At 39.9% G+C, this 17823-nt stretch overlaps 1 protein-coding gene across 1 annotated transcript; it reads left to right on the forward strand.

Annotated features, from left to right (window-relative positions):
- The first annotated feature begins 764 nt into the window (after positions 1–764).
- On the forward strand, positions 765–11798 carry LOC106090689 (uncharacterized). Its single transcript, XM_059367818.1, has 3 exons — positions 765–1189; positions 7166–7363; positions 11519–11798. Exons 1-3 carry the CDS (start codon positions 943–945, stop codon positions 11632–11634), a joined length of 561 nt encoding a protein of 186 aa, XP_059223801.1. The 5' UTR covers positions 765–942; the 3' UTR covers positions 11635–11798.
- Positions 11799–17823: the final 6025 nt, after the last annotated feature.

Raw genomic sequence — 17823 nt, forward strand, 5'->3', positions numbered from 1 at the left:
CAGCTCAATATCCTTATTTGTAAAGACGGTTACGTGATTTCAAAATACAGACAAACAAACAGACATACGGACGGACATGGCTAGATCGTCTTAGAGTTATACGACGACCAAGATTATATATTCTTTATAGGGTCGAAAATTGATATTTCGATGTGTTGCAAACGGAATGACAAAATGAATATACTCCCATCCTTCGGTGGTGAGTATAATGAACTTATTTTGGTCAGACGGACAGGTCTTAAAACATTATTTCGATGAATGATGGAGTTAATATACCTCCATCCTAGTGTAAATGGCAAACAAATTAAAAGCAAGATTTGTATGGAAAAATCTCTTACAATTTCCAGTTAGCTTCTCTATAATCAATTTTCTGGATACTGTAAGTAACGCCCATTTTACAAATGTAAAAACAGGTACACTCGCAACATAGAAAAAAAAAACTTGAAGCTATATGCCCTCCATTGGAGAAGTAGACAAAAAAAGAAAGAAATGAGTTGACAAAAAAAGCAACAACAGTAAACAAGAAGAAAACAAAACAACAACGATAATGTTTGCCACAACACAATATAATACACAGAGCAAGCATCTCATGGCAATCCAATCGTTCAGTAAGCCAGCAGCAGCAACAGCATCCAACCGTTCACCCATAAGCTGAATGAAACATTTTATGCATTTCTCCCTTTCTTCGCAGCGGCAGAAGAGCAAAAGATGTTGAGATATTTTAAAAAGCTGACAGGGTTTTAGTTGTGTAATAACCAGATAACCAGATACACAAACCATTCAACAAACCAAGAGCCAAGCACTCAGCCAGGCAGGCAGGCAGTCAGTCAGTCCGTCCCCCGGTCCCAATTCGAGTCACAGTAAACGGCCAGTCACAGTCACTTTTGTCGTCTCCATTTATCCATCTATCCGTCCATCCATACTTTCAATCATACGCACAACATGTTGAACAATGTCGTGTTGTCGATGACACGTAGCCGCCGTCAACAACATCACCATCCTCCTCACCATGTGGCAGAAGAACGTGAAGAAGGCGGACGAGAAGGTGGAACAGTCTCATCGTCATCATCGCCATTTCTAATGAAACCATTACGGATGCTGTTGCTAATGTTGATGGTGCTAAGTGCTGCTGCAACATACATACAGCCATCAATGGCAGAAAGTGAAACTAATGATTTGAATAGTTTGGGTAAATACACAACCAATGTCCAATAGGACACAACCCCTCCCTTCCCCCATTAACATTTCCAACATTTTATCATAGCACACTGTGTAGCAGTGTTTAGTAAACAGGTACCAGATAAATTATTTCAACAAATTCAGTGTTTAGCAATCATAACAACTTTAAAGAAATATTAGGGAAACAGTTTTTCCAAGATTAAAGAAAGGAAATAAAACGGCATCAAAACTCGTCAATTTCGGCTTGCTAAAGTTTGTATTACAAATTTCATGCGAATCTTATTAGAAAAGTTTTGTCTAGATGGACAGGTTCAGTTCAACTGTTGTTTTTGTGTCGATCCAGCCATGTCTGTCCGTCCGTCGCGTCTAGCCGAAAATTGTAATTCGCTTGAGATATTTATAGTAAATCGTTGAGGATTATTGATAGGCCAAATCGGCCCATGTATACTTCTTTTACGACCTCCAAAAGCAATCGATTTATATGGGAACAATATCAGTTTCTTGACCGATTTGAACCGTACTCGACACAGTTTTTGGACGTCATAACAGAACATCATGTGAAAAATTTCATATCATATCATATCGGACTAAAATTACGGTTTCTAGGGACTCGGTAATTTAAATCGGGAGATCGGTTTATATGGGAGCTATATCACGTTAAAGACCGATTTAGACCGTACATGGTTGTTGAAAGTCATAAAAAAAATTGGCCAACAATTCAGCCAAATCGAATAAAAATGTTGGCATCCAGGGGCTCAAGAAGTCAAATCGGGAGATCGGTTTATATGGGAACTATATCAGGGGCCGTACTTAACACAACAGAACACTGTGAACAAAATTTCAGCCACATTGGATGAAAATTGAGGGCTTAAGAAGTCAAATCGGGAGATCGTTTTATATGGGAGCTTTATATGGTTCTTGACCAATTTGAACCGTACAATCCAAATTTGTTGAATGTCATGGAACACCACATCCAAGATTTCAGCCAAAACAGACAAAAACTGCGGCTTCCAGGGGCTCAAGAAGTCAAATCGGAAGATCGGTTTATATGGGAGCTATATCTGGTTCTTGACCGATTTAGACCGTACTTAGCACAGTTGGTGGAAGTCATAACAGAAGACTAGAACAAAATTCAGCCAAATCGGACAAAAATTGCGGCTTGTAAGGGGTTCAAGAAGTCAAATCGGGAGATCAGTTAATATGGGAGCCATATCCAAATCTGAACCGATATGACCCACTTGCAATCCCCAACGACCTACATCAATACTTAGTATCTGTGCGAAATTCCAAGCGGCTAGCTTTACGCGTTCCGTTCCATCGCTATCGTGATTTCGACAGACGGATGGACGGACATCGAACGGATCGACTCAGAACGTCGAGACGATCAAGAATATAAATACTTTATGGGGTCTTAGACGAATATTTCGAGGTGTTAAAGGGAGTGATACAAATTAGTAAACCCCCATCCTGTGCTGGTAGGTATAAAAAGTAAAAAGTACTCGTAAAACAAGTAAAAGCGTGTTTATCTCGATAATGGATAAGAATTGCTATGCTATTGGAGCTATATCAAGTTATGGTCCGATTTGAACTTTAATTGATTTGAATGTTGGAGACCATAGTAGAAGTCATGTATAAAATTTCAGCCAATTTGGATAAGAGTTGCGCCCTTTAGGGGCTCAAGAAGTAATACGAGAGATCGATTTTTACGGGAGCTATATCAGCTTATAGACCGATTCAGACCATAATTGGCATAGTTGTTGCGAGACAAAACAAAACACTTTTTACAAAATTTTAGCCAAATCCGATAATAACTAAGCCATCTAGAAGCTCAAGAAGTCTAGATTCCAGATTGGTTTCAGCTATAAAAGATTATGGAAGTTTCAGTCGCCTAGCTTCATCTCTTCGAAAGTTAGAGTGCGACAGGCAGACAGTGGACATGGCTAGATCAAATTAAAATGTCATGACGATCAAGTATATATGTTCTTATATACTCTCCACCATGGATCGCATTTGTCTAGTTCTTAGCGCGTTATCTCTTTTTTTAGGCAAACATAAGATAATGGATAAAAATTGGTATGCCGTACTTAATTTGGACTATTGTGCAAAGTATCTGCCAAATCGAATACGAATTACACCCATTAGGGACTCAAGAAATAAATCGGCTTATATGGGAGTTTTATAAGGTTATAGATTGATTCAGACTATATTTGCCAGGTTTTTTTTTTTTTGAAAGTCGTTAGAAAAGTAAAATTGCTGATTTGTCCATGAACATTTTATTCAGAAACAGGGAAAAACTTCTTAAATATCAATGACTGCTGCCCGATTAAAGTTTAATCTCAGTGATAAGGGTCCTACTTTTAAAATCCGAGTCCGAAGGGCGTCCCTCAGTGCGACACCTCTTTGGGGAGAAATTTTTATATGACATAGGTAGACATGTTAACCTCTGCGCTACGGTAGCAATGGGAGAAGAAGCTAAATTTCAGCCAAATTAGACAATAAATGCGCTCTCCAGGGGCTCGGAACATCGGTTTATATGTTAGCTACCTTTTTGAAAAAAATTAAACAAAATAACCACGGACAAGCTGGAGGACATCGTGGTACTGAGATAGCATGTCCGTCAATGACGCCGAACGCCTAGGTTTAAATCCTGGTGAGAACATCGGAAAAATGTTCAGCCTTGGTTATTCCCTTACTAATGCTGGCTACATTTGTGGGGTACTTTGTCCTGTGAAAACTTCTCTTCCAAGTGGTGTCGCCCTTTTTATTGATCTTCAACTTTAATCGGACTGCACTCATTGATATGAGAGAAGTATCCCCTGTTCCGCAAGGGAATGTTGATGGGAAATTTAGTGTTAAGCAAAGGCTATTGTTGGGCAGAGCGTACTATATTATATCCTACACCACAGCATCAACCAAATACTTTTGGCATATAAAATTTTTAAATTTTATCAGATTGTGAACTAGTGTGCCTATTGAGATTTATACAGGTAGTGCGACGTCAAATGAAGCACATCATATAAAATTGTTGTAATGAAAGGACCAAAATTGTGGCTACTACTGTCAGAAAAGGTCTTATCGGAAGAAAGTTGTATATGGGAACCGAACCGATTTTCATAAATTGTTAAATTTTATAAAAATACGTTAAGATTAATATTTAGCTTCCATATACATACCTATGTCGCCCTTCTTGCACTTAAAGACCAATGGATATTACCATGTTGAAGATATTTGCTCCCAATTTGATACGGATTGTTTTATAGCCGATATGAAACCTCCGTCGAAGTCCATCAAAATCGGTTCAGAATGAGATATAGATCCAATTTCCACTTAAAGGGTAGGAATAGGGTATTATACAGACGGTACAACTCGACTTTTACCTTTCCTGACTATGCCAGCGGCACAGTCTTGGACTGCAGTTTGCCGTCTGGAAGATCATGTTACACGGATGCAAGAAAGCTTGGGGACAGAGTGGGACTAGGGAACCCAGGGATTGAGATCTATTTTAGACTGCCTGACCATAATACGGTCCTGCAGGCGGGAATCCGGGCTAACACGAAATAAGTGAGGTGGTGTGGTACTAACTCGAGGTTGTCAAGTGAAAACTTCCTTACCGAGAGTAAAATGGTCATAATGGCAATAACAACCAGGAGGGTAAGGTCACGAACAGTTTTGCAGTGAAAACGGAGATTAACGCCTTCTCTAAGGATGGCATGATCCACATCGTTTGGGTACCGTGAATGAAAGGGCAGACGATTTGGCAGTGAAGGCCAGAGAACTGCCGTGGAAAAACTTGGTTAACCCGAAGCCTTTTGGATCTACGCAGACTGATTTAAGGTCGTGGGCAAAAAATACGCATGTAATTCTGTGGAACAGCGAAAAAGTCGGTAGGACGACGAAAATCCTATGGGGCGATCCGGATCGTGAGAGGATGAGGCTATTACTGAAAGGAAGTAAGAAGGAGGTCAGTATAGTTTTCGGTATCATAGCGGGACAAATAGGATTACGAGCTCACTTATGCACAAGTAAAAGCGTGCTAAGTTCGGTCGGGGAGAATCTTGGGAACCCACCACCATGTATTCTGCTAAAATGTGGGAGCAAGCTATATCTGGTGAAAACCCGATTTGGACCGTACTTGGCGCAGTTGTTGAGAGTCATAACAGAACACTATGTGCAAAATTTCAACCAAATCAGACAAAAAGTGCGGCTTGTAAGGGCTAAAAAAGTCAAATCGGGAAATCGGTTTATATGGGAGCTATATCAGGTTATAGACCGATTTCGACGGTACTTCGCACAGATGTTGGAAGTGACAAATGAACAAAAAAAATAAATGTTTGCCCATGAACATTCCACTTAGGAACTTAGAGGTCATATATCAGGCCGATTCCAGTTTAAGCTCAGTGATAAGGGGCCTCCTTTTTACAGCCGAGTCCGAACGGCGTGCCGCAGTGCGACACCTCTTTGGAGAGAAGTTTTACATGGCATAGTACCTCACAAATGTTGCCAGCATTAGGAGGGAAAAACCACCGCTGAAAAATTTTTTTTCTGATGGTCTCGCCAGGATTCGAACCCAGGTGTACAGCGTCATAGACGGACATGCTAACCTATACGCTACGGTGGCCTCAAACGAACACTATGTGCAAAATTTCAACCAAATCGAGGCTTTCAGGGGCTCAAGAGGTCAATCCGTTAAATCGGTTTATATGGGAGCTATATCAGGTTAAAGACCGATTTAAACGGTACTTGGCACATTAGTTCGTAGTCATAATAGAACACTATTTGCAAAACTTCCAAATCGGATGAAAATTGCGGCTTTCAGAGCTCAAGAAGTCATATCGGGAAATAGGTTTATATGGGAGCTATATCTAAATCTGCACCCATATGACCCACCGATATGACCTACCTCAATACTTAGTATCTGTGCAAAATTTCAAGCGGCTAGCTTTACGCGTTCGACAGCTATCGTGATTCCGACAGACGGACGGGCGGACGGACGGACAAGGCTACATCGAATCAGAATGTCGAGACAATCCAGAATATATACACATTATGGGGTCCCACATCAATATTTCGAGGTGTTACAAATGGAATGACTCGATTAGTTTACCCCCATCCTATGGTGGTGGGTATAAACATCGATACGGCAAGTGATAGCATGTATAGGTCCTGTGTGGAAGATTATGAGACGTTGGAGCATTTTTTATGTCATAGCCCGGCTTTAGCGGCTAACAGACACCGGTACTTAGGTGGGGACGCGATACCAGACATGAATCAACTTAGGGAAGTGGTATGGAAAACAATTAAGGATTTTGTAAGTAGCACAGAATTCCTAACTTAAAATGTTCTTTTTCGTTTTTAAAAGTTCAAAACCAGCCGATTACTGGCTTAGGTGTATGTCCACAGTGGCATGAAGCGGATTCCTGCAAATTTCGAGAGAATTGGTTAAAAAAAGACCGTTTTATTACAAAATTACTGCAAATCGGACGAACATATATATGGGAGCTATATCCCTCTTTTCAACCTAAACTATCCTAACCTATATCCCCACCCTTCGATGAAAAGTATAAAAATCACTCAGGACTCAGATGGTTCTTCAATTACTTTGCAGCTCGAAGGTTTATATTTTAAGATGTTTTCAAAAAATTTAAGAATATACTCCTACTCTTATGGTGGATTTTTAAACATTGTTCCATAGTGTCTTGCTTATATTGACATATTTCTGCACTACACTAACTTGACCACATAATCAAACACTGTCTAATGCCTGACATTCCTTTCCCTTTCCGTGGCCACACCACGCATGAATGGGTGGATGGATGGATGAATGAATGAATGAACAAATGAATATATGGCTATGGGATGTTGGTCTACCACAATGTTTGATTATCTTTTGAGCCGATTAATACATAAATCATAACGCAGTTGTTACAAATTGCTGTCTAATTCGTCTCTTGATTTTCCTCTTCATGCCATTTCGTTTCTTTTGCAGAACCCAAAGAGCCCGTGACCATGTCGCTAAAACCAATTTCAGCCAAACTGGAAACACGTCAACACCCCAATGCCGCTCAGTACATGCCCCAATCGCAATTGCCAGCAACATTGCCTGGCTGTCCATTATGCGATTCGTCCGTCTACAGTTATTGTTCGCATAAACTGATTCACGACACATGCTGCTGCGATTATCCAGGTAAGTAATTGAATAACGCATTACAACATATTTATTCTGAGACTTATTGAAGCGTTGCGCAATAAATTGGCAAAGACAATATGTGTCATTTTGGGTGTAACTTCACTAAAATGAGTGATTTATCGGTATTATCCACTGGCATGTGTCATAATATTCCCTAAAGAGTATTTTGGGTATTTTATTGTGGCCTCAAAACATGGTTTTAAGATGCTAGGGGGAGTAATACGATTAAGGCCATTTTTATAGTTGACTTGAAAAAGGAAATGGTGTTTATAAATACAGGTTAATCGGAAGATGAGAATGGTATTCTTTATACATATCACCATTCAATTATTTGAGGATTCATATCCTACACCAGCAGTTGGGGTACTGGGTGCCAAACCTTGGGCATTTGTTTGCAAAACTAAGAAATGTAGAGTGATTGATCTGCCTCTAATTACTCGATTCGACTAGATTAGATTAGGTTAGGTTAATGTTAAGTTTAAAAGAGGTTACGGATATTAATTAGCCCCATGTCACTATGAGAATACACCTAAGGCAGTTATCGGCTTATTCTGTGCTTTCAAGACCAACTGGGTAAGAGAAAATCGTAGTAAAGAATTCTGAGCTACTTACAAAAACCCGTATTGTTCGATTGACTGTTCGACCACGATTTTCTTCCAGTTTTGATTTAGCTTCAGCCTAATTTTGTTGAGATAGATTCGACAGAGTTTATTTTCAAAATAAAAACCAGTAAGAAAGGGCAAAAGTCGGGCGGTGCCGACTGTATACACCTACCCTACCCTACACCTACCCTACCCTACACCTACCCTACCCTATACCTACCCTTCCCTACACCTACCCTATAAGTACAATGTGGGAGCTATATCCAATTCTGAACCAAATTTTATGGACTTCTGCGATCAAATATGTTCAAACTGTAATAACTATGGTTGACAAATGACAATTATTGCAAATTACCCAAAATCTGACGAACATACATATGGGAGCTATACCTAATTCTGAACCGATTTCGAGCAAAATTTTTAAATAATGTCGTAGTCGTCGAGGAGAGCGCTGAGCAAAATTTTGGCAAGATTTGTCAAACAATGCGCTTGCAGTGGCTCTTGAGGCGAAAATCTGGCATTATACATATATGACAGCTATATCCAAATCTGAACCGATTTCCATGAAATTCACCAGTAATGTCAAGAGTCAAGAGATAATTCTTCCTGCCAAATTTCGAGAGAATCGGTTAAAAAAAGACCATTTTATTGCAATATTACTGCAAATAGGACAAACATATATATGGGAGCTATATATAAATCTAAACCGATTTCGAGCAAACTTCTCAGATACTGTGGCAGTCATCGAGGAAATCGTTGTACGAAGTTTTGGGAAGATTGGTCAATAAATGCGCTTGCAGTGGCTCTAGGAGTGAAAATCGGACGATATATATATGAGAGCTATGTTTAAATCTGAACAGATTTCCATGAAATTCACCTCTAATGTAGAGAGTTATAAGAAAATCCTTCTTGCGGGATTTCGAAATAATCGGTTAACAAAAGACCATTTTATTGCAATATTACTGCCAATCTGACGATCATATATATGGAAGCTATATCTAAATCTGAACCGATTTTTTCCAATTTCAATGGGCTTCGACCCTAGGCCGAAAAACAGGCCTGTACCACATTTTAAGACGATCGGATGAAAACTTCGAGATGTACTTTGCACACAAATTTCGTTAGGTTAGGTTGAAAAGAGGGTGCAGATATGAATCCACCCCATGCCACTATGGACATACACCTAAGCCAGTAATCGGCTTGTTGTGCGCTCTAAAAACTATAAAGTAACCTCTTAAAAAAAAATTTTAAGTCAGGAACTCCGTGCTACTTATAAAATCCTTAATTGTTTTCAATGGCACTCCCCTAAGTTGGTTCCTGTCTGATATTGTGTCTCCACCTAAGAACCGGTATCTGTTAGACGTGAAAGCCGGGCAATGACAACGGAAATGCTCCAACGTCTCATCATCTTCCCCGCATGCCCTGTACATGCTATCACTTGCCGCACCGATTTTACATAAGTGAGCTCGTAGTCCTATATGTCCCGTTATGATTCCTAAAGCTATACTGACCTCCTTCTTGCTTCCTTTCTGTAATAGCCACGTCTTCTCACGATCTGGATCACCCCATAGGATTTTCGCCGTCCTACCGACCATTTCGCTGTTCTACAATGCGTTCCACAATGCATGCGCATTTGTCGCCCACTCCCTTAACTCGAACTGCGTCGTCCTGAAAGGCTTCTGGTTAACCAAGTTTATTGACGGGAGTCCTCTGTCCTTCACCGCCAAATCGTCTGGCCTTTCATTTCAACATTTCAACTTACTCCGTTATGGCCCGGCGCCAAAACGATGTGGATTTGCCATCCTCAGAGAAGGCGTTAATCTCCTTCCGACACTGCAAGACTGTTCGTGAACCTACCGTCCTGGTTGTTATTGCCCTTATGGCAATTTTACTGTCGTTAAAATGTTTAGAATCGACGTCCTCGCGTTAGCACACACCACTTCACGCATTGTGTGATCGCCCGGATCTCCGCCTGCAGGACCGTATTATGGTCAGTCAGTCTAAAATAGATGTCAGTCCCTGGGTTTTCAATGTAAACCCCGAGGCCCACTCTGTCCTCTAGCTTTGATCCATGCGTGTAACATGATCTTCCAGATTCCTTCAATTCAAGACTATGCCGATGGCAGCAATGCGTCGCACTCGACTTCAAGCTTCATCTCAGGTATCCGATCGGAAACCTCTCCCCTTCCTTCCAGGTTTGCTATCGTCGCCTTGATTATACCGCGATGGTATGAGCTGCTCTCATCCTCAATCCATTCTCCCATCGCCTTAAGTCTCATAGCCGCTGTGACTGCCTCACACTTAATCTATATGTCAATGGGTCGGATATCTAGAATAGTCTCCAGTGCCCTAGGGGGCGTGGTCCTCATCGCTCCGCCTATCCGTAATAGGTCATTTATGGTGGTCACCCATGGGAGTGGGTGACCGTTTTCTCTGAAGTTAACCCGTCTTCTCTGGGTTAACATTGAGAACTTTGGGTCTAGCCCAGTCATATGCCATATGCAAGACCCTTTCGGCCTCTCTGCATAGCTGGTTCGGATCCTTACCTCTTAGATGTATTATAACATCGTTCAGCAGCATCCGTTATAGGTCATTTTTGTTGGTCACCCATAAATGACCCCCCATGGCGTGCGTTGTGACACTTTCTCCCTTATATTTATGCCGTGGGACACACAATTTATCCACCTGCTCCTTAGCATATGGTTTATACAGTCTCACACTCGACCTCAAGATTCATCTAAGGCATCCGATCGGAACCATCGTCGCCGCGATTAACCTGTTGTATAGTCCTTATTTGCACTTTTTCTCCACACCAGTGCACCAAATAACTGAGGTGTAAGTAAGTATTGGTCTTATCACGCTCCTGTAGAGCCAGTGGACTATCCTAGGATTCAGGCCCCATTTCGAGCCTACGGGCCGTCTACATAGTGCCCAACATCTGTGAGCCTTCTCACTACGCTCCAGAATATGACACTTCCAATTCAGTTTCCTGTCCAAGATCACACCTAAGTAATTGACGTTGTCAGATATCGAAATCGTCTTATTGAGGAAACGTGGTGCGTTAAATTGGCCCACCTTCGTCTTCCTCGTGAACAGGCCTATTTCAGTCTTCCCTGGGTTAACTTTTGGACCTCTGGGTCTAGCCCAGTCATATGCCATATGCAAGACCCAAATTAACATGAACAGACGGACAGACAGACAGATGGACAGAGAGACGGACGGACAGACATAGCTTAATCGAATCAGAAAGTGATTTAGAGTCGATCGGTATACTTATCAATAGGTCTATCTCTCTTTCTTCTGGGTGTTACAAACAAGTGCACTAAGTTATAATACCCTGTACCACAGTAGTGGTGAAGGGTATAAAAAGTAACAGAAAGTTATCTAACTGTAATTATACGGCTCGTTTCAGAATTACTTCCAGTTTTGATTTAGTCTCAACCTAATTTTACTGAAATAGATTCGACAGAGTTCATTTTCAAAATGATTTACAAATAAAATTTACACATATAGATTATCTTCCATACCTCTTTGTTTGTTTTCTTTACAGGTTCCATTTACCAAAAGCCTCCTCAATGCGTCTACTATGAATGCTCACTGTTGTATGCAAAATCATGCTATGAACACTCGTTAATTAAAAATTGCTGCTGTAATAATCCTTATTGAGGGAACACTTGTAATTATACATATTTCCACTTTCGATAATACGCTTAGGTTAAGATTAATTTATACAAAATGCCCTTAATGAATAAAGTCATTGAAATGATATGCGCAGAAGGTTGATGAGTGCGTTCATAAGCCTTATACTCAAGAAACGTGTGAAAACTTAAGTGATGTTGTTGGAATATTGATTTGATTTTAGAATAGTTAAATATAAGGTATAAGGTTAATCATTCGAAAGGGAAAGCGCTACATGTACATTGAGATAGGTGGTAATTTTGAAAGGAAATGTTGGCTCCGTTTTCACCGGTATCTCAAAAATGATTACATGGCAAAATAAATCCTTCCTTAAAAACATGTTTCGTACATATTTCACCAAAGGAATGAAGATTTTCTTACCCATTACCAACGAATGGTTAGAAAATTTTATAAAAATTCAACTCTTTTTTAAAAATTTTACATGACAGTTGTGAAATAATGCCAGTACTTATAATCCATAAATGGGCATAGTTTACTAAACTAAATTTCCCATGAACTTTCCATTAAGGAACAGGAGATACTTCTCTCATATCAATGAGTGCAGTCCGATTAAAGTTTTAAGCTCTTGGATACGGGACCTCCTTTTATGCCGAGTCCGAATGGCGTGCCGCATAGCGACATCACTTGGTAGAAAAGTCTTAACATGGCAGGATACCTTATTAATATAGCCAGAATTATTAAGGGGATAACCACTGCTGAAAATTTTATTGCTGTTCACGCCGAGATTTGAACCCAGACGTTCGGCCTCGTAGGCGAACATGCTACCCTCAGAGCCACAGTGGCCTCCATAGTTTATTAAGATCATATTTAGGGGAAAACAAATAAAAGCGTGCTAAGTTCGGCCGTGCCGAATCTTATATACCCTCCACCATGGATCGCATTTGTCGAGTTCTTTTCCCGTCATCTCTTCTTAGGCAAAACAGGATATAAGAAAATATTTGCTCTTCTATTAGAGCGATATCAAGATATGGTCCGGTTTTGACCACAATTAAAGTATATGTTGGAGACCTGGGTAAAATGTCAGCCAATTCGATTAAGAATTGCGCTCTTTGGGGGCTCAAGAAGTAAAATAGAGAGATCGATTTATATGGGAGCTGTATCGGGCTATAGACCGATTTAGACCATAATAAACACGTATGTTGATGGTCATGAGGGAATCTGTCGTGCAAAATTCATTCAAATCGGATAAGAATTGCGCACTCTAGAGACTCAAGAAGTCAAGACCCAAGATCGGTTTATATGACAGCTATATCAGGTTATGGACCGATTTGAACCATACTTGGTACAGTTGTTGGATATCATAACAAAACACGTCGTTCCAAAATTCTTTCAAATTGGATAAGAATTGCGCCCTCTAGAGGCTCAAGAAGTCAAGACCCAAGATCGGTTTATATGGCAGCTATATCAGGTTATGGACCGATTTGAACCATACTTGGCACAGTTGTTGGATATCATAACAAAACACGTCGTGCAAAATTTAATTCCAATCGGATAAGAATTGAGCGCTCTAGAGGCTCAAGAATTCAAGACCCAAAATCGGTTTATATATCAGCTATATCAAAACAAGGACCGATATGGCCCATTTACAATACCAACCAACCTACACTAATAAGAAGAATTTGTGCAAAATTTCAAGCGGCTAGCTTCACACCTTCGGAAGTTAGCGTGCTTTCGACAGACAGACGGACGGACATGGCTAGATCGACATAAAATTTCACGACGATCAAGAATATATATACTTTATGGGGTCTCAGATGAATATTTCGATTATCTACAAACAAAATGACGAAATTATTATACCCCCATCCTATGGTGGAGGGTATAAAAATTAGCAAAACTAATTGTTCTGAACATTTTTATTTCTTTGTGATTTCTGGAAATCGATTTATGTACGTAATAAAATACTTCGATTCCTCGAAAGGGGTTGAGGTTTCGAAAGCACGAAGTAAAGCATTCAAGGCATTAGAGCTACCCGTTCGAAATTTTGCAAAAGTGAGTCTAATTGATTCAAACCCGTTGGGATTGTACATGGACCAAACTTGTTCAGCTCTTTGACAGCGATAGTTTGATAATGTTGTATTGTTCTGTAATGACTTTCAACATCCATTTCTAGAATGGTCATATGATAAAAGGTAACCATGCACTAACGTATGAATGCACATTATTGAATGCTTCCTCAATGTCCAGAAAAACCACCAACGCAAATTCCCTCAACTGCAGAGACCTCTGCAGGCAATGCACGACACTATGAAGTTCAATAGTGAATGAACTCCCTTGGTATATGTGTTTTGGAACTTTAACCCGGATCGCCCTGGTGTTATGATATGGCAAGACAAAAATTTGGATGAGTTTTTCCGGTCTTTTAACCATAAAATTGTAACGGCTTGACATTTAGAAGTCAATCCGCATGTTTTGATTTGTGAGAAGTCATTCTTTCAAACAAATCGTAATATGTCATCAATCCTTTGCAAATGCAAATTTTGCCCATGAACATTCCACTAAGGAACATGGGCAAACTTCTCACATATCAATGAGTGCAGTCCGATTCATGTTGAAGGTCATTGATAAGGATCTTCCAATCGTTTATGTCCGAAAAATAAATTATGGAAATCGTTTAAATAGAAATTTACCAAACAGTCGCTGGGTGATTCAGGTTTAAAAGTAAAATTCCCGCTTACCTCCTTCATGAAAATTCAGAATACTCTTCAAAGTCTTTACGAAGAAAAATGCCGAAAACTGTACTCCTCCTTCTTACTTCCTTGTTCGCAATCGACGTCCTCGCATTAACACCACACCACTCCACGCATTCCGTGATCGACCGTATCTACGCCTGCAGAACCCTCTTATGGTCGGGCAGTCTAAAACAGATTTTAGTCCCTGGTTTCCCAATGTAGATCCCAGGCCCACTCCGTCTTCTAGATTTGATCCATCCGTGTAACATTATCTTCCAGATGGCAATATTAGGGTTCCGTCAATCCAAGACTGTGCCGCTGACAGCTGTACCTCTCACTCGACCTCCAGTGTCGTCTCAAGTTTCCGATCGGAAACCTCTTCCATTCCTTACAGGTTTCCTATCGTTGCCTCGATTGTACCGTGATGGTATGAGCTACTCCTATCCTCAATCCATTCTCCCATCGCCTTAAGTCTCATAGCTGAAATAGCTGCCTACCACTAGTTTCCTGTCCAAGATCGGACCTAAGTATTTGACCATGTCAGATAACAAAATCGATTTTCTTTTTTATGCAAAAACTTGGGCAGGCCAGTCTCCACCGACCTTCGCTTCACATAGGCATGCTGTTTGTATTGGGTTGCCCAAAAAGTAATTGCGGATTTTTTAAAAGAAAGTAAATGCATTTTTAATAAAACTTAGAATAAACTTTAATCAAATATACTTTTTTACACTTTTTTTCTAAAGTGAGCTAAAAGTAACAGCTGATAACTGACAGAAGAAAGAATGCAATTACAGAGCTGTGAAAAAATGTGTCAACGCCGACTATATAAAAAAACCGCAATTACTTTTTGGGCAACCCAATATTTGAGCAGCTCGCTAAATGTTCTACTTTTTATCATGGTGTCCACAATACGTTCCATGGTTTTGAGTAGAAAGGACGTAAGGATTTTATTGGGCTGATTTCCTTTCTCGAAGAGGACAACTATCTTCGAACGACCCCGCCAGTGCAGTCTTAATTCCGCTGACATTGTCGTCAATGTCTTCTATGCTTGGACAATCCAAATTATCCTGCCCAAGTCTTCTTCTAAGCAATCTTCCGAATTTTGTCCAGTTGGTTTTCATCTTATTCAGGAAGCTTATCGAATTCGGCGCTGGCCGTGCTATTCTAAACCTAATCTAGCGATGGTCAGAGACGGAGTGCTCCATAGAGACGCTTCAATCCTGAACCTCATCGATTAGATTTTCCGAACATATTGTCACATCTAAAACCTTCACCCTAGTCCTATTAACATATGTTGCGATGTTACTAATATTATGTGTTATTAGGTCATCGAACAAGTAAAAGCATGCTAAGTTCGGCAGGGCCGAATCTTGGGAAACCACCACCATGAATTGTGCTGACATATGGGAGCTATTGGGTTGCCCAAAAAGTAATTGCGGATGTTTCATATAGTCGGCGTTGACAAATTTTTTCACAGCTTGTGACTCTGTAATTCCATTCTTTCTTCTGTCAGTTATCAGCTGTTACTTTTAGCTTGCTTTAGAAAAAAAGTGTAAAAAAGTATATTTGATTAAAGTTCATTCTAAGTTTTATTAAAAATGCATTTACTTTCTTCTAAAAAATCCGCAATTACTTGTTGGGCAACCCAATATATCTGTTTATAGACCGATTTGGGCCGTACTTGGCACAGTTGTTGAGACTCATAACATTAAATTTCAGCCAAATCGGATAAAAATTGCGGCTTCCAGGGGCTCAATAAGTCAAATCGGGAGATGAGTTTATATCACGACCGCTATCGTGATTTCGACAGACGGACGGCGGACATGGCTAGTTCGACTCAGAATGTCGAGATGATCAAGAATATATATATACTTTATGGTGTCCTAGATCAATATTTCGAGGTGTTACAAACGGAATGACTAGATTAGCATACCTCCTATGGTGGTGGGTACAGTCCAGAAACTGTGTTTCGGATAGTCCATGACTCCCGAATTAAGGCAATATGAATCTTGCACTTGCTGATTTGCTCCATCAGAGCGAGTGTAGCTGTCTCGCTCCATTGGAGGTTTATTTGGATGACCTCAATCATTGGTCATCCATTAAATGGGCTTCGCGGATGTGGATAATAGTGTCATCGTCCGCTTCCTGCTCTTTAGGTTGCATTGACTTTCCTTTTACTGCACTCCTTGATGTTTCAGTGTTAGGTCCTTTGCATATCCTATTAGTTGTCCGAATCTTGATAATGTCGGTTTCATCGTCGCTCCCCTGTTCGTAATGCTGCATAGATCATCCAGTCCCTACTCAGCCTGATGTTCCAATATTAGGGTCTTTGCCTATCCTAGTCTACCAAATCTTGAATAAATCGGCTTCTTGGGAGTAGGTGATGCCTTCCCTTCCTCTTCTTAAGGTTGTATAGACTTTCCTGTTACCTCACTCCATGAAGTTTCAGTTATAGGTCCTTTGCCTATCCTAGTGTTTCCAATCTTGATAAAGTAAGGCCCTCGGTGTGTGATCACCTCGTTGTTTCAAAAATTTTACGCCGCCAAACCGTCATTTAAGGTCTGATTTTCAAAATATTTTTTTAAAAATTCCTACAAAAAAGTTAGTTTAAGGTTTACAATATCTCCACTGGTTTCGTAGGTATTCGACTTTAATTTTTTTTGTGCAATTTTGAACGTGATTTGGTTCGTATTTCAAATACGTATTGAGTCACCTGCTTCTGCTCGGCCTGATGTCTCTATATGATTTTTGCCTATCCTAGTCTTCCCGATCTTGAAAAAGACAGTCTTGCTCCCGTAGTCTAAGCCAAACTTGTCACAAAGACTTGATCAATGCCAACCACAAGGAGAGTTCCTCCCTTCTTCTCCTCCCTGAGGAAGACCTTCCACTTCCCTGCGACCATACCTTGTTTGCCCAAGAATCCCAACATGCGGTGATGAATTTGATGAATTTATTTATTTGATGAATACCTACACAACAAGATAAAAAATCTTATAATTATAGTGCAGGCTTATAAGAACAGTCATATATCCTTTGGAAAAAAAATAATAATAAAAATAATATAAAAATTTTAAGGAAATATAAAAGAAATGTAAAAAAAATTTTTTGAATATTAATGATGGAAATACAAATTATTGAGAAAAATAATAAATTAAAATAGTTTTCACTTTAAGGAAGAAGTTAACAATGTTTAAAAGGAGAGAAAAACAATTTTTGAATAATTAGTTACTAAGAAGAATAAAAAGTCTTTTCTTAAAGTCTGACGCGTTGCTGATGTTTTGGATTTCGTGGGGAATGGTATTCCAAAGACGTATGGTACTCGTATAAAATTGCCATTTAGATACTAGACTCCTTCTTCGAAAAGGTACAAGTTTTCTACCCCTTCTAGATCGGGCGAATACTAATTTGTCGTAGAGGAAATTGGGTGTTTGTGTCACAATGATCTTATGCAGGAATTGTAGAGATCTGATTCTGAGTAAATTGT

Source organism: Stomoxys calcitrans, chromosome 4 (genome assembly GCF_963082655.1).
Source record: "Stomoxys calcitrans chromosome 4, idStoCalc2.1, whole genome shotgun sequence".
NCBI classification, from domain to species: Eukaryota; Metazoa; Arthropoda; class Insecta; order Diptera; family Muscidae; genus Stomoxys; species Stomoxys calcitrans.

What these genes read in the sequence shown, in the direction of transcription:
- LOC106090689 (XM_059367818.1), top strand. Translation starts at nt 943, where the DNA reads ATGTTGAACAATGTCGTGTTGTCGATGACACGTAGCCGCCGTCAACAA. An exon ending in TAATGATTTGAATAGTTTGG is followed by an intron (nt 1,190 to 7,165) that starts GTAAATACACAA and finishes TTTCTTTTGCAG; the next exon opens with AACCCAAAGAGCCCGTGACC. An exon ending in ATGCTGCTGCGATTATCCAG is followed by an intron (nt 7,364 to 11,518) that starts GTAAGTAATTGA and finishes TTTTCTTTACAG; the next exon opens with GTTCCATTTACCAAAAGCCT.